The sequence below is a fragment of the Siphateles boraxobius genome, unplaced genomic scaffold, assembly GCF_051911475.1.
Source record: "Siphateles boraxobius isolate OS27281-9 unplaced genomic scaffold, OSU_SipBor_1 13, whole genome shotgun sequence".
Lineage (NCBI taxonomy): Eukaryota > Metazoa > Chordata > Actinopteri > Cypriniformes > Leuciscidae > Siphateles > Siphateles boraxobius.
In genome coordinates, this window is record NW_027508733.1 from 13,882,517 (window position 1) to 13,907,500 (window position 24,984).

The following is a 24,984-nucleotide window of genomic DNA, read 5'->3' on the forward strand; positions in this document are numbered from 1 at the left end:
AATTTCTAAATGCGTTGTCATTTAACCTTTTTTGGTTTGTGCTGTTAGATAAACTATGGATCTTCCTAGTGTAGTTGTTATGATGTAGTGTAGCCTAGTCATAACATCCACTAAGGTTTTTCGGGCACCACTACAAATGGCTGTCCCCTCAAATAATACCCTATTTTAACAAAACAATTATTATTTTAACTTAAGGATACAAAATACAAATGTCTCTTAACTCTGTCGCACTAGTCATAAGTTGGAAATTACTTTTTTTAGTGTTTACAAGTGAAAAAATACGTTATCAGCAATTTCTACTATTTTAAACTAGGATTTACATTTTTTGTACCTTCCCTAAAAGTGTATGCAAACCATAAAAAACAGTAACACTTAACAATAAGGTTTAATTAATTAACATGAACTAATAATGAACTAGCCTACTTCGACAGCATTTATTAATCTTTCTTAACGTTAATTTCAACATTAACTAATGCATTATTAAGATCAAAATCAATGTACTGTGAGTTAACAACAGCTGTATTTTTATTAACTAAAGTTTTTTGTGTTTGAATGTGTCATTTTGAGTAGAAAATTAACTCCATATGTCACAAAACGGCAAGTTACTAATCCTAACAACAAAAGAAATGATAAAACAGTGTAAATACAGCTGGAAAACAGTGAAAAATTAACCTCATTAATTATTCAAGACCCAAGTGCATGATGGGAACACCAGTATCAGAAAAGTTGAGTAATTAGGGCCCAAGCCCTGAAAGGGCGAAGAGCCCTATTGTTTTCCTTAGGATTATTAGGGCCCAAGCCCTGAAAGGGCGAAGAGCCCTATTGTTTTCCTTAGGATTTTTTTTTTTTCTTTTTTTTTTTTTCTTTTTTTCTTACGACTATTCGGGCACTTTTGGGGCCCTTAACGTGCCCGAAAACTCTTGAAACTTTGCACGCGGGTCAGAACCCGCGGCCATCAGGGTCGGGCTGAAGATGATACCCGGGCGTGGCAGGGGGGCTAGACAGCGCCCCCTGGAACGGGGTCCGAAATCTTGGTCCATAAATCAAACACGCTTGCATGTAAGAATATGAAACTCGGTACACATATAGATCTCATCGGTTCATATATACTTCATACTCTTACTTTTTACCCCAGCCCAACAGGAAGTCGGCTATTTAGGGTTGTTTGTAAAACGCATGCAATGGAATTTAAAGTACTTCTCCTAGAGAATTCAAAGAAATGGCACAAAACTCGGTCAGCATGAAGTCAATACATTGAGGATGAAAAATTGCCAGGGGATTTTTGATATCTCGAACGGTTTGGCAGTGGCGAGGAAACGAAATTATGGCGAGAAACGTGAAACAGGAAGTGTGTTATAACTTCAGCATACATTAACTGATCTTGATGAAACTTCAGCAGTGTGTTCGCTGTAAGAGGCCGATCACATGGATGTGACTATTGTGAGTCAAAGTCATAGCGCCACCAACTGGCAGCAGGAAGTGTGTCACTTTCAAAATGCTTTGAAATCACCCTCTTATTTTTACCCGATTTGCTTCAAACTTCATCTGTATAATGTAAACACACGCCAGATGTAGACCTGTGAAAGGATTATTTAATATCTAAGATAATGTTGCCATGGCAACGCATCAAACTTTAATATTCTTGTTTGATGCTTTTGAGACTCTTAGCATGCTTGAAATTGCATGAAACTCGATAGACACATCACATTTATTAGCCAGTAGACATGTGCAAAGTTTCAGAAACGGGCGTGGTGCAGGGGCTCAGTAGCGCCACCTTTTGACAAAAGTGGGGGTGTTATTTTTATAGTTTTACCTACAATCATAAAACTCGCTACGCATATTGTTCAGATCAAGCCGGACAACTTTCTAATTAACTGTCATTAGCTCAGACCAAGAGGAAGTCAGATATTTTAGTTTGAATGTGGATGTTTCTGAGAATTTTCTCTCCCTCTCTCTCCGTCTCTGTGTGTGAGGGATTTGTCTATTGCTTTTAATGGATTTCAAGGTTTCAGGGGCTTTTGGGGCTCTTAACATGCTCAAAGAAAGCCCTTGAAAGGGGTCCGACAATTTGGTCCATATATCCAACACGCTTGCATGAATTAATATGAAACTCAGTACACATATAGATCTCATCGGGCCGAACATCTTTCCCCCGTCAAGTTTTACGCCAGCCCAACAGGAAATCGGCTATTATGGGTTGTTTGGAAAACGCTTGCTGTGGAATTTGAAGTACTACTCCTAGGCAATTCATTCAATCATCGCCAAACTCGGTGTGCATGAAGTCAAGACATTGAGGATGTTAAATTGCGGACAGATTTTTGATATCTCGAACGGTTTGGCCGCGGCGAGGAAATGAATTTTCATGACTAAAAAAGGACATATAAAGTGTGTTATAACTTAGTTAGTTTTACCTACAGTTACAAAACTTGGCGTGTATATTGTTCTCTTCAAGCCGAACAACTTTCTAATTTACAGTTATTAGCTCTGACCAACAGAAAGTCAGATATTGTGGTTTGAATGTGGATTCTGAGAATTTTCTCTCCCTCTCTCTGACAGAGAGAGTGTTCCCTGCCATTCTCTCTGTGTGTGTGTGTTTGTGTGTGTGTGTGTCTGTGTAGGGAGGGTGAGAAGGAGGGGGGGGGGGGGGGTCTCTTCGGGTGATATTATATATGTGACTGAGGATGTTGTGTTTTATTGCGAGTGTACACAAATATAAGTAAACAGTTTGCAGTCTGAATGATGTCCTGTATGAAAAAAATGACGAAGTATGTTTCCACTGTTCACACACACACACACAGTTCGATCGCGCCCGCGCCTCTCTCTCTCACACACGCGCGTACGCACACACACACACACACACACACAGTTCGATCGCGCCCGCGCCTCTCTCTCTCACACACACACACACACTTTGATGGCGCGCGCCTCTCTCTTAAGCTGGAGTGTGTGTGTGCGCGGGAGGGAGGCGCTGGCGCGATCGAACTGTGTGTGTGTGTGTGTGTGTGTGAGAGAGAGAGAGAGGCGCGGGTGCGATCGAACTGTGTGTGTGTGAGAGAGAGAGAGAGAGAGAGAGAGAGAGAGAGGGGGAGAGAGAGAGAGAGAGAGGCGCTGAAATCATTTTATACGGAAATCAATTATTTATAATTCAGATGAGAATAAAGTTAGTGTTAATTAAAACTAAGGAACATTTCGTTTTTCTTTTCTGAATATCATTAAAAAAGAAAAGGCAGAGACAACATAATGATAAATAATCTTAAGATATTATATCGTATGCTATGTGTTGTGAATACACCCATGTTAAACATTAAAATTTACTTCCATTGCATATCATAGAACTCATAAGTGTAAAATATAATTACATTAATAAACCTGTACAAAGACCTCCAGATAAATACTGGGCTTCTATATTTACACATTTAAGTGCTGCAAAACATATTGAGCTATGACATCCTACGACATAAAAAATTATTCTATATTTAAATTATCTCATATATGTAGCTATTGTGGTTCACGATCATAGGCCCTGTCCCAAATGGCACACTTCATATGAATTTTCGGTCTTGTGTAGTTATTTCATGTGTCCGTTAAATCCATGAGACTGTAGGGTGTCTCATTTTTCATTTTAGGTTTTAGAAGGTTTTTCACGCATACTTTGTGGTTGATATATGCCCTCGACGCGCACTTTTGCAGAGCCCACACTGATGCAAGCTCTACAGCACACAACAGTCAAAGCAGGGTTATGTTTTTGCATGTCGTGCACAATAACCCTAAAGGCACCGGGGTGGCGGCTTGTTTATATATATATAAATATAGCTGCGAGCAGCGATGAAGGGCCAAAGCCGGTGGCACCACCATCCCGGTGCCTTTAGGTAACTAAAGGCACCGGGGTTGTGGTGCCACCGGCTTGGGCCCGTAATCGCTGCTCGCAGCTATATTTTTACTTGATTTTATAATGTTGATATTTACACTTTCATTTATGCATTGAATTGAGTACTAAAATAGAATTTACTTTTTTTTTTCTTGCCTGAACTAACTTTTTCATGTAAATTACTGTGTTTTTATCTGTAGCATTTACTTCACCACAAAATCATTTTTATCAGTGTAGTTTCAGCCTGACGCAGAACATGTTCACGTTCCATGTTGTTTAAATAGCAAATGCCTTTGCGCCCATGGGCGTGCTGGTCTGAAAACCAGGTGTGTTCAGGTGCATTCTCGGCTCGTTGCTATTTTGAGGCAACTGAAATAGACTGTGCCAATGACCAACTGAAACCTAGTCTAAAGTCAATTTTTTTGTGTGTGTCATTTAAAGAGCGCGGCACCTATAGGTGCTAGAACACACATGAACTCTGCTTATTACACACACAGGGATGCTCAGAGAGCAACACACAAACATGGCAAATATTACAAATAAAAGGATTACAATGTAAAATATTCATATTGTGTAAATAAAGATATGGTGGAAAACGGCTTGTCCCGTATGGTCTGCTTCCTTTAACCTCGCGCACGAGAAGATCCGTCCTCTCTGGAGAAGCGTTCAGTTTTTCTGTTTGCAAATTCCGCCATGTCGCGAGCGCAACTGGCTTTTAAAGGGATGGGAGATGTTTGGTTTAGCCTATTTCATGTTATGCCCAAAACACACCCATAACTCATTCAGAGAATAGAGACAACTTTTAGACCATGTGCTGTGAGCGCCGACCATTTTTCCCGTCGTTTAACTATAAAGTGGATTTGGACACTCCTAAATGCACTGCGCTTTAAATCATTAAAATAGGGCCCAAAAGGTTAATTTCTATTTTATTTGTTTGTTTGTTTGTTATGACAAAGAATATTAATTTATTTGAATCTGTTTCAGGTGTGTTTGGTGATACTGATGAAGTGAAGTCAGTGACTGAGGGAGATTCTGTCTCTCTAAACACTGATGTTCAAGTACAGAGAGAAGATCTGATAATGTGGACGTTTGGACCTCAAAACACTCGTATAGCTGAAATCATTAGAAGAGACCAAATGAACTATATATTTGTCAGTAATGATGGAAGATTCAGAGACAGACTCCAGATGGACAATCAAACTGGATCTCTGAGCATCAGAAACATCAGATCTGAACACACTGGACTTTATGAACTGACCGTCTTCAACAGCAGAAAAACACTGAAGAGTTTCAATGTTACTGTGTATGGTGAGTAAATGTTATGAATCATATCACAAATGCAAAAATGGCTGATATGATAAATGATAATTAAAATGGCCCAAAATGCAGGCATTTCTTTTTTTTAGCCTTTCATTCACATTTTTGGTTTCATTTTGATTAACATATCATGTTATTATTGTTTGATTTTTGATAATAATATTGAGATAAAACCTACATGTTCTTTCATGTTTTCCAGCTCCTCTACCCATTCTTGTCATTTCCAGGTACTCTTCAAACTGTTCATCATCATCATCATCATCAAGATCATCAGAGTCCAGATGTTCACTGGTGTGTTCAGTGTTGAATGTGAGTGATGTGACTCTCTCCTGGTACAAAGGAATCAGTGTATTGTCCAGCATCAGTGTGTGTGATCTCAGCATCAGTCTCTCTCTACCTCTGGATGTGGAATATCAGGATAAAAACACTTACAGCTGTGTGATCAACAATCCCATCAGAAACCAGACCACACATCTGGACAACATCATGCCAACTCTGTCACACATGTGCAGGTACGTCAGAGCTGAGATTACAGTCTTCCCCTTACGAAAAGATATATATATATATATATATATATATATATATATATATATATATATATATATATATATATATATATTTCCCAATGTATGAAATATCAATATATTCAATTAAATAACAGTATATTTGAAAATATACAGAATATTATATTGTTTTAATATATTACAATATATTGAATAATACATAAGGAATTGCCGCTTTTCATACATAGAAAAATATGTGACAATATATTTACTAATATATCATAAGGTATCTAATTTTATATTCAGTACACTTCACATTATATAGATGTAAATGTGATCAGATATGGTACGGCATTTGTAATATATTACTCATGCGTTATAAACACATATATAGAGAGATATTTAATTTAAAATAATCTTATATTTTATAATTATTTACACTATAAATGTTCCCTGTTTTCAATTTAGTAAACAAAAGCACACCTGTATGTACTATAATATTTAGCCAAGAGACTTTCTCTGTGCTGAGAAAATATAATAATTACAGTCATTTATATTTGGCCAATCATCAATCTCACCACAGGCTCTACTCTTCAGCTCAACGGCGACCCCAAAAACTCACACATTCCAGAAAACCTTTTAAATTCCAAAATAATAGAGCATTAAATGTAATGCTATTTTTGTCTTCATTTATAAATATTTGGTTACACTTTATTTTAAGGTTATTACTATGGTAAGTACATGTAACATTTGTAACAAGGACACTGTAAAATAAAGTGTTACCATATATTTTATATGTATTGATATGGTTAATCGCAATATATTTTTCAGTATATTCCCATATATTTTTGTTCTGTAAGGGTCTGACCTTTATTGATTAGAATATGTTGTTAGTTCATCTTTTTGAGCTATAACCTTAACACATCGTCAGTATATTTTAGTATTTTCCTAAACTTGTTTAAGACTATTAGGGCCAACATTACATTTTTAAGAGTATCTCCAGCTGTAATTTTAACTTTTAAACTGTAATATATTAAATGATCTCCCTGATCTGCTGTCTGATGTCTCAGGTTGAAGTCAGACTGGCAGGACTAATATATAATACATACTGTTTTCTGTTTGTTCATTACAGAACAGAATCAACATTGATATTTTATACTACTGGTAGCTTTGTTATTGCTGGCCATAATTGCAGTTTCTGGAGGGATTGTGTTCTGGCACATCAAGAACCATAAACCAGCAACACCAAGTGGTAAGTATTAGCAGTTGACATGAGTCTTTTGTGTATCACCATTTCAGGTTCATGTATCATTTTTTTTGTGTGTATAAATGTGATTATTATTAAAACAGTTATGTGCACATCATTTACAGAATACGGTAAGATACAGTGTTGCTGTGTGCGTTGTGTATCGCTGCCTCTGTAAAGCTCCGCACCAGTGCATTAATGATCATTCATGATCATTCACAAATGAAATCTCAGTGCTTGTCTGTGCTTACTTGTTTCTTATCCTAAGCAAATATGTGCTCTATGTTAAGAGGAATTATAGATGATTTTAGATTTAATGCTAGTGATTCATTTAAAGACGTCATCTGTATTATAAGCATGTGAACACCACTTTCTACTTCTACTCAGCTACACCTGTTACAGGTGCGCAAATCTTTACAAATCTGACTGGAAAGAAATAGATAAAAATGACAAATAATCCAGTAGCAACATCTGAAAAGGCTGCAGTTTGTCACTGTTCAACATGTGATTTAAAAATCAGTCAAAGAAAGAAAGAAAAAAGACACCATTTAGACTCATTTATGTAATTAGAATTATGTAATTTATGTCAACATGTTTTTACATTGTTGAATATTATTTTACATTATTTAAAATTCAACAATATTATTGATCTGCCTGCATTGACACCATTATATGAGAACTTAACTGAGCTGGACGATGACATCACGTTTTTCTCCAGAGCGGCTGTATAAATTAACAAAGTTCATTTTTGTTGTAAAAAAAGTTATTAATTATCACTGAACTTACTTTAGCTGGACTGTGATGCTATTTTCTTCTAGAAACAAACTTTAATGCATAATTTTCCAGTTATTATTGTAAAGCTGCTTTGAAACTATCTGTATTGTAAAAAAGCACTATACAGTATATCGACTTGACTTTCAACTTTATAATCATGATAAACCCCATGGATTTTCTGTAATTTGTTATCCTCTGAAAGATTTACTTCTTTCTGTTCATCAATACTGTTCCTGATTTTTTCTTTTGTGTTTTCTTACAGAAACCCAATGAAGATGATGAAATAGTGTACTCGAATGTTAAGATGAGCTAAGGAGCAAAATTATCAGTTTGTCTACAATAATTCAGTCTCATTGCAGTATAGAGCAGTGTTTCTCAACTGGTGGCTTATGACCCAAATATTAATGAACCAATGTTACATGCAAATATTAAAATACTTCTAACCTTTCTGTAAACATAGATACTGTAAGTTAAATAATAATTGGGAGAAAACCTACATAGGATTGGTAGTGGTTTGGAAAATGGATGAATTTTAGAAACTGAAATAATTTCATATTCAGCTAATTCAATGTTAATAAAAACCTATCTAACAATGAAACAATACTTGAGCCTGTGCTTCAGCGGCCTTAAAACAACTGTCAGTTTTTGTGTATTTTATCATATTTCAGCATTATTTCATGAACATTTTACTGAATGGAATGCAACAGAATAAACAATTTAATTTCACTTCATGAAGCTTGCATTATTAATTAACTTTTCTTATATCATTTTCTCCAACCTAAAACAATCTCTCTGATAGCTTTGCATAACAAAGCCTAAATTACACAAAAAAATAATGAATTGAGTTCTTCCATCCAGTTAACATATCAAAACCATTTTTTTAAAATGTAACTATCACTTCAGAAGTTACTGCAGATTTCCTGCATGATAGGACATGTTCTCCAAGGCAGGAACACAGGAATCTCTAGTCTACAGGTATCACTGCAGCCCATAGCCCCCTCTCTGGATGTACCAGTAATATGGGCATAATAGGTGGAGTGATGGTCCAACTACACGCTAACCCATAACTTACCCCACTAATGTGAGGCTCTGCCTACTTGCGGCACAGGCTCCTCCCACTTGGAGGTCTTTGGGTTTCAGCGATATTCTTGGCATTCTCTAGCAGACTCATGCTTTTATACTGTAGACCTGTACAGAATAATATTTGTGAAACTCGGGAGCATATAAGCATCCGCTCACCTTGCTCTGGCATCAGCTGTTTTAGCGTCCCTCCACCTCCCCAGCTCCACCATCATAGTTTAGGCATCTTGCTGCCATACTCCTCATCCCAGCATTAGTAGTCCCACTGGAGGGTTTATATAAGCTGGAGTTAAAGCTTCCTCGAGCCCCTCAACTGCCGACAGCAAACCAAATACACTTAACCTTATAGAATGTTCTTATAACATTATTAATATTTGATATGTTGAGTGAAATGCTCTTAAGAACAACGTTCTTGAAACTTCTTTATGATGTTGTTTTTACTTGATGAATGTTTGAGAGAACTTGTTCTTCGAACAACATTCTTGGAATATCCATTGTATAATTGGTGAATGTTATTGTTGACATTCTTGGAATATTACAAATAAACATTCAAAGAATGTTATGTAGCCAAGTCAATAGGGGGCACTGCTGAGGGTATCTGCAGAGGGTGTAATTTCCCTTAAAATATGCCATTTCCTATGAGTGGAATGGTTGCAGTGCCTTAATTGTTTGGCATTCACTTTGATTCATACACCAGTGTGGTCTGGAAAGAGTTTTGGTGTATATTCGTGCGTGAAATCAAATGAGACCAGAATCAATTTATTTAATAAAAGTGATGCTTTAATTTGATAGAAGCCTAATTTTGCCTTAAATATATTCATTTAATTGGATAGCCGAGCCGGAAACCCTCTTGTGATTTGGGATCTCCTATAACAAAACTGGAGCGGCGTAGTCAAGAGCAGTTAAAAACCACCCTATTGCCCACACAAGGAACAATATGGATTATAGACAACATGTTTGCTCTATCTGCACGGTAGCCTATAAATCTCACATTTGTTTGTCATGAACTTCAAAGAATGAGAGCTCACAGGAAGCTTGATTGGAAGCAATGTTCATTGATTGGAACACAGAGGACACTCTTTGCATTTTAACATTTGTGTGTATGGATTTAATTCACACACGTCTAACTACTTATTCACTTCTATTGCCAATACCAGTGGAAGGCTGTAATAATATCAGAAGTCTGTTCTAGAAGAGATGTAGCCTATTAGACTACTTGTTTTTAACTATTTGACATGATTGTGAACACACTCATACATAATTATATGAAGTCAATTAAACATTATTATAAGGCCTTTTAACCACTGCAAGAAAGTAAAACGTGCTTTTACTGACACTCAACAGACAAAACTGAGTGACTATTTGAACAGACACTTTCATAGTTCCTCTACATCTGTTTTCTCCACTGAATTTATATTGCCGTTATTTCAGATGTCTTCTAACAGCACATGAACACAATTTATAAACCACCAAACATCTTGAGACTGCTTTAGAAGCTCTTCAGCATTATGAACCATGATAAAGCTCGGGACACGGAGGGTGAAAATGAGAGAATCCAGAGGATTGGATGCGGTAACAAAACAAAAACACTTTGAAAAAGCCTGATGTTGGTGCAGATGCTATTCAAAGATTCACATTTGTCATTGCATGTGTGGAAATGTTCTGAAATGAGTTATCTAATAGGACATGAAATTTTTTAATCCATACGGTTACATATTTGGCAGCAGCTGCAAACCACTTTCATTCTTACTCTACACATTTTATAGGTAACAGCATGTGGACTACAGCGCCATCTCCTGACAAGTACACAAACACAACAGGACACACTGCTGTCCTCACTCTCTGTGCTGTAGAGTGCAGCATTTAACATCATTTACATCACTATCAACAGACCAGAGAAGAGGACTTTATTCATATATATATATATATATATATATATATATATATATATATATATATATATATATATATATATATATATATATATATATAGTGAATGCACATGGTGGACAAAAGCGGTGAATGGTGGATTGAGTCTTACTGTGACAGTAAATTGATGTGAATATCATGAACAGATGGAAACTCATAATATATTACAATCTCTACCACAAGTGAGGACACCATTGATGGTCTTGTAGAAACTGCTTTCTTCCACCAACTCATGAACCATTTTATTTTAATTAAATCCACAATTAGTTATTTTATCTTCATGGCCTTTAGGGTGAGATGGTTGTCACTGAGCATTCAACTATTATAGACTTTTAATATAGAAATTCAAACAACAAGCAGGCATCAACATATAAAAGTTTATCTTTACAGAAATGTCAACAACAGTGAATGACTTAGAAAATTGAACACTTTTTTACCTACTGAATTACTTAGAGAAATAATGAGTTATAAGACATAGTTAATGCTTAAAGTTGTATGACTGAAACAACCTTAGCAGCTTTGATCTTGAGAGACAAAAAAAAAGTATGATTGTGATGTGTGAATGTATGCTTCAAGTAAGCTTAATGTTTGGTGTTATATATATATATCAGTGCAATGGATACAATGATCTCATCTTTACAAAAAAAAAAGAGCTTAGGGATCCCTCTGCAAATTCCAGTTGTTTGTTCATGTCTCTATTTGGGAACTGGAAAACAGGGCGCTGCCTAAATCTGTGTAAGATCCACTAACACTAGACTCTAGGCATCAGTAAATAATCAACTGAAAATAATGAATCAATAATAAACAATAACCAATTAACACTTAAACCTAAGTTTAAAATATAGAGTAAGATAAAATAAGTGTTAAGTGGAACTAAATAACTTAAAGTGCAAAGAATAGACAGAGCAAGAAGGAAACCTACCACGCCACTGAACACTGTTGAGCATGTGGGGGTCATTATATGTGAAGTGCTCCACATTAAATAATAATAAAATGTTGGATGAATTGCAGAAACTGAAAAAAAAAGAAAAGAAAAAAGTTTGATCTTAAATTCATGTCACAACAGTTGAGTACACTTTGTGATCTTGTAACGGTGATCCACGCCCAATAAGACAAAAACAATTCAATACCGTGTTACGGTTTAACTCATTGTTCGGGCGCCAGACAGGAGTAGGCCTGTCAAAATAAGCCCAGGATAGCATAAATCAACCACCTGTTACATATAACAATCAAAAATGTACATAGTCTGAGGTTTTCTTCCCATCAATGTTGTTTTAATGGGCACACAAAAAATGTTAATGAGCAGTAAATAAGAAATATTATAACATATATATACATATATATATATATATATATATATAAACATCAACTCCAAATATATATATATATATGTTCAGTTGAAGAGAGAGAGAAAAAATAATAATAAAGCAATATTAGACCCCACTACTCCTTTTTGGTACTTGTTCAGACATACATGGACATATACAAGCTGCGAACCCATACAGATACATCACATCCTGTAGTAACAGCTTTTCTGCACCGGTAGATTCACAGGTCCATATAACTTCCACATTTGTCCATGCACAAGAAACACAACAAATCAGCAGTTATTAGTAGAAAGGGGCAAAGTAATTAAACAACCAAATTATATATTAGGCAAATAGACACACCGGAAATGCATGTGTAAATAGTCAGTGCGTGTGGAATTGGGTACGATGTGCATCTCTGAGAGTGTGTGTGTTGCACTGGCCAATTGTAGCAGATCACAAGGTCTCTGAAGAGTGTCTGGGGACCACCGTGGACTCTGAGATGATCCTTTATCCGATCGCGCTTCCTATTCGGACGGCTGAATGAAGGCACGTGAAGGTGCGCTGGGCCAGTTCACGAACTCAACGAAGACAGCAGGACATGTCCGGAAGCATCAAACGACAGGAACGCGAGCCCCACACTCTGCAACAATCTGCTGCAGCGGTGTCCTGCAAGAAAACAGAACCAGAATCAAAAATAAGATGATGGGTTGATGGGTTTATACAGGCAGAAAAGTCTCAGTTCTTACCGTAGACTGAAGCAGATCTGCACAGACTGTTGGATCAGCGTTATGCATCTCTTCATCATGAGGCTTAACTGTTTTAATAATAATCAGACACTGATTAAAATTTTGTTTTTAATCACCATTTAAAATCAATAAAATATGTTCAAGCTTATGTATTTTTGCATGTAATTACTTGCCTATTTTCCATGTTTTTTTACATCTTCTGTGGTAAATCAAACCTCCAACGACAGCTATTGCTGCCAGCAGCGCCAGAATAACAGCTATTACCATCATGAAACGTGAACGCTGGTCCTGTGCTGTAATGAACAGAGAAAACTTTTAAACTTTGAATTGTTTTACAGTTTAAAAGGTAAGTAAATCATGATGATGGAAGGATACACCTAACATGTTGGGTTACACGTCTTCAGAGGGACATTTGGGTTTGGGTGAGACAATCTGAAACGCTTGTCCTTTTTTAAATACACTATATATCAGACCATGTTTTGCTACTTGCTGTACAAATTTTAAATGTGGGCTGTAGATTTTAAATGTGCATATCTGCTGAAGGTACATTTTGCAAAATTTTGCAAACACAAAGCAACAAAACACAACAACTCTGCTTTATTTATAACAATCACAGAATAACAGACCAGTTAATACCTTTACATAGTTGACAGAGTTGAGTGATGTTGAGATGTTTCGTCTGGTGTGTGGTGGGATTGTAGATCACACAACTGTATGTGTTGTTATCCTCATAATTCTCCTCCTGTGAGAGAAAAGAGAGACTGAGATCACACACACTGATGCTGGACAATACACTGATTCCTTTGTACCAGGAGAGAGTCACATCACTCACATTCAACACTGAACACACCAGTGAACATCTGCACTGCACATCTGATGATCCTGATGGTGAAGAACGGTTTCTTGTGATGACAGAAAAAGGAAGATGATCTGGAAAGAAGTATACAAACAATAAAAGTAGCTGTTTTCTAATTTAAAAGCAGTGTTGGTTATTGCAAACTTCAAGTCAAGTTTGTTTATTTGTCATACAAATGTTAAATACAATTTGTACATTGAAATGTATTTGGTTGAGGCTCAGGCATTCAACAGCAGTGCAATATATACTTATAATTCAATACAATTTAGTAAGACAGAAAAAGTAGATATTACAGTAAAGTATATAAATATGCAAAACAAACATATGTTTGTATGTTGCTTTGTATATTAAATAATAAAATGCATAGCATGTGCAGTGTTTTAAGAAACTGATAATAGAGTATCTTATATTATTCACCTAGATTATAGCCATACAATTATTAACTTATTCTTTTTATTTACATTTTGTGTGAGAAGCATCAACTGTATCGCTATTTACACTAAATTTAATCAAGGTGCTAATTGTTTCTATGTATACAAAAAGTATCTACAACAAAAATCTAAACAGCGTAAATAGTGTCTTACTTCATTTGCACTTATAGTGACTCCAATTCATAAAGTGAACAGTAATAAAGACAGACAGGTAAAATTTGAAATGTACTTTTTCGCTATAAACTTAAATTATGCAGTCAATAATTGAATTACAATTTCGATTAAAAGAAACTAAAAGTCATTATGAATCATCAGGACAATGAAAAGATGCCATGACATGAATATGATGAGGGTGTGTATAATGTATTAAAATATCTTCAACTCACCATAAATATAAATATAGAAATCACTTATATTTGACCTTGAGCTCCTGATGATCTCTTGTTTGTAAAGTCCAGCATAAGCCTTTCTGATGTTTTTGATGGTCAGAGATCCATTGTGACTGTCTATCTTGAGTCTGTCTCTAAACATCTCAAATGTATCATAATAAGAGATGATCTGTCTGTGGATGTCAGCGATACGAGTGTCATTAAACGTCCACAGTATCTGATCATCTCTCTGTACTTTAACATCAGTGTTTAGAGTGACAGAATCTCCCTCAGTCACTGACACTGACTTCACTTCATCAGTTTCACCAAACACACCTGAAACAGATTTAGAAAATATTTGTAAGTCTTATGTTTGGAAAAATATATATATATATATTTGCAAGATATTCAATATACATTTGCTCATTAATTATTGGCTGAAGTTGGTAATTTTACATGAATCAAGTTGATTTAATGTATGAAAAACCGGACTAGTCAGGATGAAAAAATAAACTATGATTATGAATGAGAGAAAACTTTTCCTTGACATCTACTCTTTCAAGAACAGCCTCTTGCATTAAACATTTACACTCAATCTACTGTATAAAATGACAATGTTAACTCTGACACAACATCACTTTCTTCAGTTTATTCTGTGATGCATTTACTAAAACTCAATAATCACTCAGTCTCCATTATGGTAAAATAGAAATTACAAAACTATCTGCAAGGTATCTGATGTCCCGCCATGAAAAAAATAATAAAAATAGATACAAACACCAAGTGACCTAATATGTCAAAAAACAAAAACAAATTCCTTTGTCATTCTGTGATATATGAGAGATATTGTTAAAATCTTTGTGTAAAATGAGACGTAAAACTTCTAACCTGCCGGTGTTCCGGAGAGTTCAGTTCCTCCTGTTTCCCCTTCAGTCGAAACATCAAGACGAAAATCATGACCACATGATTGCGCACAAGCTCTGATAAACGGGTATATTGTGCATCGCGGTGTTTTTTCTTACTCTCCATCACAGTAATGTACATTTTACGTTGTTTGCCATTACATACAGGTTTTCAATTATAGAATGTATATTTTCAGATGTTTTATGGCTCAATCAGATGTAGGCTACATGGTACTTGCTAATTCTAGTTCTAAGTTATTTTTTATTATTGTTACTCTGTGTGTGTGTGTGTGTGTCGTTTTTGTCAGTTTTGCTGCAGATATAAATAAACTATGTACTGCACAATAAGTAATCTGTGTTGTTATTCTCATTTACAATATTTTATGAATACTCGTCTACTTGAAGACCCAGAAAAAGTGTTTTTTCTGTATATTACATTCTTAGGGTTCTCAGTGGAAGAGACTGATCTATGGATGACAGTGTTTACACATAAAGATGACACTTAAATACATCACCAGCATTACTGCAGTGTGTTATGAATCCTAAAAATGTAATATACAGAAAAAATACTTTTAGGCCTTCAAGTAGATGAGTATCATAAAATATCGTAAAGGAGAATAACAACACAGATTACTTATTTTGCAGTACATATAGATTATTTATGTCTGTAGCAAAACTGACAAAAAAGACATAAACACACACACACACACACACACACACACACAAACACACACACACACACACACACACACACACACACACACACACACACACACACACACACACACACACACACACACACACACACACACACACACACACACACACACACACACACACACACACACACACACACACACACACACACACACACACACACACAGAGTAACAATAATAAAAAATAACTTAGAACTAGAATTAGCAAGTACCATGTAGCCTACATCTGACTGAGCCATAAAACATCTGAAAATATACATTCTATAATTGAAAACCTGTATGTAATTGCAAACAACGTAAAATGTACATTACTGTGATGGAGAGTAAGTAAAAACACCGCAATGCACAATATACCCGTTTATCGGAGCTTGTGCGGAAATATGTGGTCATGATTTTCGTCTTGATGTTGCGCACGTGCACTGAAGGGGAAACAGGGGGAACTGAACTCTCCTGAACACCTGTAACTCTTAGTGGTGAGATAAAACATGTGTTGTAAATACGGCCCAAGGGTTAACAGTTAGGTTACCTGACATAAGCCCACATAATTATAAATAATAATAATAATAATAATAATAAACCTCATTCACATCAGTGATTAGACTTACCTACCATGTTTTCAATGGCATCCGCTGGAAAAATCTGAATAAAGTTCCTAGATCATTTTAAAATTTCCACAGCTCATATTGTCATTTTTTTGTTTACTGAAATTTTATTGGAAAGATTATTTGAAGTTTCTTCAGCAGAACACCCAAAACACATCAAATAACAGTTAACAACAACATGTAGCCTACGTCTATCCCTCACAGCCTTGCTTTCATTCCATGGAACCGAACCTTGATTGATATGAGAATAGACTAGTAGTGAGGAGATGGGGTGGTGGAAGGATGCTGATAAATTGAGGTAAATCCTCTACCTCTTAAGTTATTGGAGTTGATTGGTTGAATGCACTCCTCTTATGTTAATCAGGTTAATTATCGGAACGTGCTGTTCTCAAACTTTGTTCATAAAACACCATATGGGCTGCATAATCTGAAGCTAAAAGAAAAAAGTAATTCATAAGAACACAACAGATTGCCATTACACCAGCTATTAATCTGCATATCAAACTACTCTCTGGTGCCCTATACGATTCATTGAGGGAATTTAATCACCATATAGAATATATGCAATCTCTGATTTAATCACCATATAGCTTTGAATCTAATTTTTTTACTGCATGTTGTTAAAATGTAAGCAAGTAAACAAAACATCAAATCATATACAATGAAAGTCACATTCAGTGACACTGAGCTCAACACACCCACGCATCACTGAACAAGCAATCAGGAGGAAGTGGTGACAACCTGAACAAAGGCTACAGACAAATAGGGCAAATACCTTTGTGTTTGGGCCTGATGGTATGTGTAAACACTGTCATTAATATTTAAACAGACATCAAAGTCTCTCTCCAGTAACATACAAAATATTATAGAATATTAAAATACTGTGATTCTGTGTACTACTGTGCCCTTCAGCATTATCACAGTTATAAATGTTCATATCTGCATGTTTAGATAGAAAACGGATTTTAAAAAATCTAAACAAAGCCAACAGAGTTGAATTGTGAAATATTTCATATTTGATTGTTGTTAATATGAGAGAGCTATAAGAAAACTGATGGTAAATGTGCCTGTTTTCTGTGGCAAAAGGCAGATGAGAACTCTTTAACCACAGTGGTGGGTGATGCTGTTTCTTCTCTCACGCAAGTGCAAAATATTACAGAACGGAGTTTATTTCATTGAAAATATAGTCATGCTAAAATTAAAATTGAAAGCATATTAAAATATCAACAGCAGCAAATAGTGTTGATTTAAAATATTTGTATAAAATCAACATTACAACTATAGAAGGATCTTTATCTTTCTCAAAAACGTAACTTTTTTGTTTTACTGTTTTGTTTCCTTTTTTTTAATCCTTGTTGTTTTTGAAATGTGCTCAAAGGAATAAACTGCCTTTGGGTTTTAGTGTGTCAAAGGTTGCAGAAGTAAAACACCCACTGTGGTCTGAGTCTGATATCACGTGATTTCAGAAACAACCTTGCAGCAGTGAAGAACTGTTGCTTTCATTGACCGAGAGCCACCAAACTCTACAGAAACTCAACAGTCCTATAAAAATGAGCATGTGGAGATTCATCTTGTTTTTGATCTCTGTACAGGGTGAGATTTTACTATCATTATACTTTTACTTACTATAAAATGCATTTTGTTTTTATTGATCAAGCAGAAAATCGAAACCCTTTTTGTGCGATCTAGTGTTTGGTGCAGTTACACTGATTATTGCAAAATGTCTAAGCCATAGTGGACACTACAATGATGATGATGTAAATCGAAAAATGTTGTCTTTGCATTTGACTTCTTAAAAGGTTTTTATTTTATTTTTTAGCTTCTACTATTATGTGTGCAATCTCCTCTCCTTTTTGAGCTTTCATAAACTTGTGGTGTAAAGATATGATCATTGTAATGATATTTATAAGAACTAAAGCATTTCCTGTTGGATTCTTTGTGGGTCTTTTTTTAAAACAGAAACATACTGCTTTTTTAAGCTTGGAGTTCTCCAAAGTTACGTTTGTTGAAGTTCTTCTATTTATGTATGAATGTTATGTACAGTATCTGTATAATGTTTCAGATGTGTTTGGGGCGAGTTCAGATGCGGACAATATAATATCAGTGATTGAGGGAGATTCTGTCACTCTACACATCAGCGTTTCTGCAATAGAGAGAGACGACCAGATACTCTGGAGGTTTGGACCTGAAAACTCTCGTATTGCTGAAATCTACAAGCAGAACATCCCAACATATGACAGTAATGAGATATTCAAAGACAGACTGGAGATGAATAATCAAAGTGGGTCTCTTACCATCAAAAACATCAGAATAAAACACTCTGGACTTTACAGAGTAACCATCATCAGTAATGGAGGGACTTCAGACAAGAGATTCAGAGTAACTGTTTATGGTGAGTACATTAATCTAACCATCAACGGTGGTGAGTTCTCATAGAGTTTCAGTGTTTTATCTCTAAAGCCTGGGACACACCAAGTAGACAATCGGCTGTCGGGCAATGTCTGGCTATTTTTGAGCATTGGCCGACTTCATTTTTTGGCGTATTTCTGCACCGCTGGGTCTAGTCGGACACTGTCTAGTTTTCTTAGGCAGATTCAGCATGAAGAATCAGTGTTGGGCCATTGGTGAGAGAGAGAACACTGATTGGCTTTTCAGTTTAGCGAACGAGTAAGTGTACGATAATAATAGTAAAACAGAGAGCCAAGAAGCGGCTGCTAATTTACGTCACCTTATTTGAGTGTCCCTGGGCAAAAATTTTAATATTACGCTAACATGAGCTACCCTGGTCCTACCAGACTCTTGTACATTTCATTTGTACAGAGAGTCTGGCCACTCTCCATTGACAAGCATTAACTTCCTTGAAGGCGAATACTCTGTTGAGGTTTAAAACTATTGGATAACCAATTGCTAACGTTTGGTGACGTAACCATACAACTCAAACTAGCGTACGACCTCAACATAATCGTTCTCAGCCACTTCCTCTGTTCACTGATTGGACCGGCAAAAATGTGGCCAGAGAAAACCCAAGAATAATACCGTCAACCCAAAAGGAGAACTGAAGGAAAATGAAAATTGAGCGGAAGTATGTAGGATGGCGGAGCCAGGCTAAACATGAGCGGAGTGGAATAAAGAAAGTGATTGGCAGGATTGATATTCAAAATGGTCAGTACGTGCTAGATTTGTCCAAAAGTACCAACTTCGGTACTGAAATGTTAAAATTGTGACCCTTTGAGCGCTGTTGAGAGCAATCATAAACACCTCTAATTAGCTATTGTGTTCTTGAGCTGATCGGATATGTCTGTGATTGGCTACACGATCAACGCACGGGAGCATTTGAGAGCACACAGAAGTGTTTGAAAGTGAGTTAAAAATAGGGTCCGCTCACCCCGCTGATATACGCCTGCTTTTTGTATCTGTGTAAGCCATGCATTGATGTATACAACATGTTTTTGAAGCGCTGATCATTGTAGCCAATCACAGACATTTGTGTTAAACAGTTATCTCCTTTACACGCATGCGCAGAACACGCATGCTAGTTGACAGTTGGCTGTAGTTCTCTCTGTATGTTCAAGTGCAGCGTTTTTGCCCCAACGCAGGCGACAACTCAGTCGGCTTTCATCAGCGCTAGTTCTTTGGCATCAATTTGGTGTGTCTCTACCCTAAAACAGGGGTTCCAAAACTTTTTAATGCAGAGGAATAAATCTTCAAACACACCAATAACAATAGAATTTTATATGAAAAATATATATTCATCACCAAGAAACAGGGAAAGAATGCCTTAGAATGCCTTAGTCTGCACTGCAGACTGACTAGATAAAACGAGCATGGCTTGCATCACATAAATTAAAATACTCCCCTAAGAAGGTAGCCTATATTAGTAGTCTTGTCATTTTGTGGACAAAAAGCCTTAGAACTTCTCCTTAATCTGGACCTCTACATAGGATATAACCAACCCGATCTCAAGGCAATTCTTACGTATTTTACTAGGTGGCTAAATCATACAAATTACCCCTGGCCCTGACCCTGCCTCTAAACCTACCCATCACAGGGGTTTGGACAAATTGTACGAATGCCTACGAATTGGTCGTGAGATAGTGTTGACAGTTCAACTGCCCACTCTAAGTAGGACATGAACCTGGGCCTGTCCGCATGGGAGGCGGGCGCTCTAACAAGGAGGATAAAAACCACAAATGAGGTTTACACGCACAATTCTCACTGGCCTATACGTCTGTTACACTCACCCCCCTAAACCTCACTCCCATCCGGGTCATGGCACCACTGTAGCACCTCCCGTTCAAACTGCCGTCTCTAAGCAAGACGCAAATCTTGAGCCTGTCCGCATAGAAGGCAGGCTCTCTAACAAGGACGCTAAAGACCGCAGGTTTACACACACAGCTCTCACTTGCCTACATCTGTTACATCAGCACTATCTCAGATACCAGAGGCAGGTAGATCAATGACATCAAAGCAGATGGGACATTCTTTAAAATGTCTTCTTCATTTGGGTTCGAACAGCGTGAGGGAGCGCAATAATGACAGTATTTTAGCAGATTTTTTTGGCCCACCGGCCCAAAGTTGCAAGTGCGGTTTTTCCGCTCACAGGCACCAGGGGGAAGCGAGACATCCACCATTCAACCCAAAAAAAAGTCATAACCCTTCCAATGACTCCGAAGCTGTTCAGTTAAAGTAACACTTTGTAGTTTTTGAACCTTCATAATATATTTCCAAGACCCTTTTGATGGTACATCGACTTACAATAGGTTAAATGACACGTCTGCCATAGCCTGAAATGGTCTGTATCGCTTTTACTGGCACTATGTAACTTCGGGTTTCAGGTAGTAACCGTAGCACAAAAAGAACTACAAAATTCGATGTTTTAAGCCATACATAGTTTCTCTTCGTTTGTGATGTCTTTCATAAAATCATGCATCATACTCTACCTGGTCTGTGGCCATAGCCGGCGCTGGATAAACCGCGAGCGTGCTCGTGCGACAGTAGGCTGCGGTAGGCTACATTATTTACGACAGCGGTAATGGACAATTCCGCTTCCAACCTGTAGCGTGACCGCAGAGGAAAAGTTCCTTGGTGTTGCTTTAAGGTAAATTAAGCTAAAAAAACCTGCATAGTTCCCCTTTAATGCACAGGCTTCCATATGCTACAGTGAGGAGAGGCCAACACACTGCAAAAAAATAACTTTTTTAATAATCATTATATATATATATATATATATATATATATATATATATATATGGTAGTTTACAGCAGTGACATCTGCTAACCAAATTCATGCCTGTACATTTTCATGACTCCCAAATTCCCAATCGCATTTTCTGCGAAGCCCTGCTGGGTGAACAAAACAAGTTAACAACAGGGACTAAACAACAAGTCCAAGAGAGCCACCCTTTGCTGATTAAGGGACCTTCCTAAGACGTAGATATAATCTATGTGTCATCAGAAGGTTTTTTTAATCCAGTCTTCAACCAGAGCTGCTTACAAGTTTTGTGGTCTGTGTGCGACTCAAATTCTCCAATTTCACTCGAGTATTGAATCTGTTGTCGATTCATTTGTCAGATGCACCTGCGCCTCAACTTTTGTAGTTTCAAAATGTGATACCACTTTGTTGCCATCTTTGATATTACTTTAGTCACTGTGTAACTACTGTAACAGTTGATAGATTAGCACATTCATTCAGACATTGTCCAAGACACTAATGTAAGCAGCTGTATATTTTAACACTCAAATTCTCAAATCATTCTCAAAACTATAACAACAACAACAAAAAATGTGAATCAAGATATGTTCTCAAAAAAACTCCCTCACTCCCTCAGCCATTGTAATAGAAATGCCCTTGCCGCAGGTTTAATAATTTTTTTCTTCTTCTTTTTCTGCCACAGTAGCCTAATAGCTATTACGCTATATAATAGATGTATATTAAGATAAAAAGAGAGAAATCAAAACAAACTTCACTAGGTGTTGATAACTGTGGAAATGGGTCATCTCAATTTGTGAAGTGTCCATTTGACTAGAAACACTGGGGACGGTATGAATCAGGTGAGACTTCAGCATTCAAGAAAATGGTGGATATTTTTGAGTGAATGACTCATTCAAAGTCACGTGTCACTCCCTATACTGTAGAACGTTGTTGCCTGGAGAACAAAACCTGACGGAAATTAACCACCAATAACTACAGTGCACTTATGACCTACTGGAACAAACATATACAAAGTGAAAACAAAATAGTGAAAAGTCCCACTGCCACTCAAATATGAGTATGGGAACTAACTAACTGACTATCTTTGAAATCAGGTAACACACCCAATTTAAAACATCTGTGCTGACAACAGTTTGCACAGCTCAATAAAAGAACTACACCACGACAATTCAGACACCTAAATCTATTCCTTTAAATCCCACAAGTATATTGGCCTACACTGCATACTTGGTTAGTTATTAAACACTATTCTTTCATTTAATAAACTACTGCTGATCAAGAGAATAAACACAAACATCTCTTTTCAACGAAATTTCATTTACTTAGAGCTTTCCAAAGGTGTAAATACACAAAGAGTGCAAACAGTGCCGACTTCTTTGAGTAAACTGCATTCTAAGCCATTTAATCTTCATATAGGGAGCATTAGTGGCTGAGGTGGAGGTGAGAGTGCTAAGTAGTCTCTAATATTCTCTAGGGGTGCTAATCGTTTGCTAAATTGCCGTCCTTCAGCCCCTGACCCAAAAAGAGATGAGAGTTCACCATCATGAAGAGGGAATCAATTCTCTAATTGTGCCGCAAAAAGCTGAGGACATGTTTTATTTACCCTATGATTAAGTCTCAGAAGGACAGCAACTTTGAGAACAATAATTCAATCTGTATTTTACAAAACAATTCTGTGAACTTTGTTTCGTCTGTGTTGTTTTCAGCTCATCTGCCTGTTCCCAACATCACCAGAGACTCTTCACAATATTCATCATCAGTGTCCAGATGTTCACTGGTGTGTTCAGTGTTGAATGTGAGTGATGTGACTCTCTCCTGGTACAAAGGAATCAGTGTATTGTCCAGCATCAGTGTGTGTGATCTCAGCATCAGTCTCTCTCTACCTCTGGAGGTGGAATATCAGGATAACAACACATACAGCTGTGTGATCAACAATACCATCACACACCAGACCACACATCTGGACATCACTAAACTCTGTCAACCATATGCAGGTATCACAGCAGTGATGTTACTATTAAATTACTGAGCTAATTTGTGGTTAAGAAAGCCAGAGAGCAAAAGTTTATTGCAATGGAAGGTTCAGTCTGTTTTTTTCTTCCCTTAGACTCTGAACAGTGTTGTGGTTTTACTGAAGCCGTGATCCGATTGGTCATCTCTGCTGTGGTGGGCGTGGCTACTGTTGTTCTATTAGTTGATCACTTCAGATCCGATAGTGTTGGACATAAACTGAGAGCAGAAAGGTCACCTTCAGTCCCTTAATGGCTGTTTAATGTATGAAGTTGTTTAAATATGATGTAGCCTTTTGGCTGTTAATTAATGTGTGCTGCATACGGCACATACACATCTGGTGGCCATTGAGTATTTAGTCTAAGCTTTGCTTGTCAAAAATGACAAGCACAGAATCATGAGTTCAATTCAGATTGGATTTCTGCAACTTATGGGTAAAGCCTTTTGTTTTTAAATCAGAAAACAAAGTTGGTTAGAGTGCCATCAGAAGTCAACTATAGTCAACCAACAGCTCTATGTTTTTTTCTGAAGAAAAAAATAAACATTTTAATTAATTATAAGTTTTGGATGAACAAAAACTATTCACCAAGGCTATTGACTTTTTACCCTAGCTTCTGTACCTTAACTGGAGAATGCCTCACTATTAACCCGTTTAATCCCAAATTTTTTCTTGCAATTTGAGTACATGCATTTTACTCCTTAGACCTCCCTCCCTAACACTCAAACGGTATGCCCTCTTTGATTTTTTGTTGGTTAAGTTAGTGAAATATTAAGTTTTATACTCGGTCACAAAAGTGACCGGTGGGAAACACCATAGTCAGAATTCATACAAATTCTTCAATTAGACCTATTTACACAACACATTCCAAGACATCCAATACCTCGTTTTGTCATTTCATGAAGGAGGTGAGGTGAAAAGTGTTGTCATGTACAAAGTTACACCCTGGAGGAACTTCTGCTTGTTGGGCTAGACCCCTATGGGCTAGACCATGACTACACTTGGGCCCTGTCCTAGGCCAATTTCAGGGAGAGGTGTGTGCACTCATTCAGTGCACTGAAGATGGGCCGTACGTTGTAGAGAGGGTTTTTTGTGGTCATGTGTGGGGCACACCA

At 36.8% G+C, this 24,984-nt stretch overlaps 3 protein-coding genes, 1 long non-coding RNA gene and 1 pseudogene across 6 annotated transcripts in view; 4 read left to right on the forward strand and 1 right to left on the reverse strand.

The window, feature by feature from the left end:
* Positions 1-24,984, forward strand: part of LOC143735458 (SLAM family member 5-like) — a 220,643-nt gene that overhangs the window by 43,283 nt on the left and 152,376 nt on the right. The gene's annotated exons all lie outside the window — the stretch shown is intronic.
* LOC143736337 (uncharacterized) lies at positions 4,816-6,565 on the forward strand (annotated as a pseudogene). The gene is made up of 3 exons (XR_013203414.1): positions 4,816-5,176; positions 5,385-5,697; positions 6,549-6,565. The product of XR_013203414.1 is annotated as an uncharacterized LOC143736337 (transcript).
* On the forward strand, positions 6,733-8,434 carry LOC143735507 (uncharacterized). Its single transcript, XR_013203197.1, has 2 exons — positions 6,733-6,940; positions 7,971-8,434. It is a non-coding gene; the product is annotated as an uncharacterized LOC143735507 (long non-coding RNA).
* LOC143735484 (uncharacterized) overlaps positions 11,036-24,984 on the reverse strand; it is a 23,230-nt gene continuing 9,281 nt past the window's right edge. Inside the window, exons 2-8 of the mRNA XM_077225686.1 lie at positions 14,447-14,764; positions 13,606-13,703; positions 13,410-13,515; positions 12,947-13,066; positions 12,774-12,841; positions 12,192-12,693; positions 11,036-11,731 (exon numbers count right to left, since the gene is read on the reverse strand). Coding sequence (XP_077081801.1) covers positions 12,607-12,693; positions 12,774-12,841; positions 12,947-13,066; positions 13,410-13,515; positions 13,606-13,703; positions 14,447-14,591 — 624 coding nt within the window. The 5' untranslated portion in view covers positions 14,592-14,764 and the 3' untranslated portion in view covers positions 11,036-11,731; positions 12,192-12,606. The remainder of the gene's footprint in view (positions 11,732-12,191; positions 12,694-12,773; positions 12,842-12,946; positions 13,067-13,409; positions 13,516-13,605; positions 13,704-14,446; positions 14,765-24,984) is intronic.
* Positions 18,109-24,984, forward strand: part of LOC143735465 (natural killer cell receptor 2B4-like) — a 27,158-nt gene continuing 20,282 nt past the window's right edge. The window contains exons 1-4 of one of the 2 annotated variants that reach the window (XM_077225650.1): positions 18,109-18,242; positions 18,712-19,041; positions 23,568-23,855; positions 23,969-24,984. The exon at positions 23,969-24,984 is cut by the window's right edge and continues 1,038 nt beyond it. In XM_077225650.1, the coding sequence (XP_077081765.1) occupies positions 18,200-18,242; positions 18,712-19,041; positions 23,568-23,855; positions 23,969-24,123 (816 nt within the window). In that variant the 5' untranslated portion in view covers positions 18,109-18,199 and the 3' untranslated portion in view covers positions 24,124-24,984. The remainder of the gene's footprint in view (positions 18,243-18,711; positions 19,042-23,567; positions 23,856-23,968) is intronic. The other variant, XM_077225651.1, reaches the window with a different exon arrangement.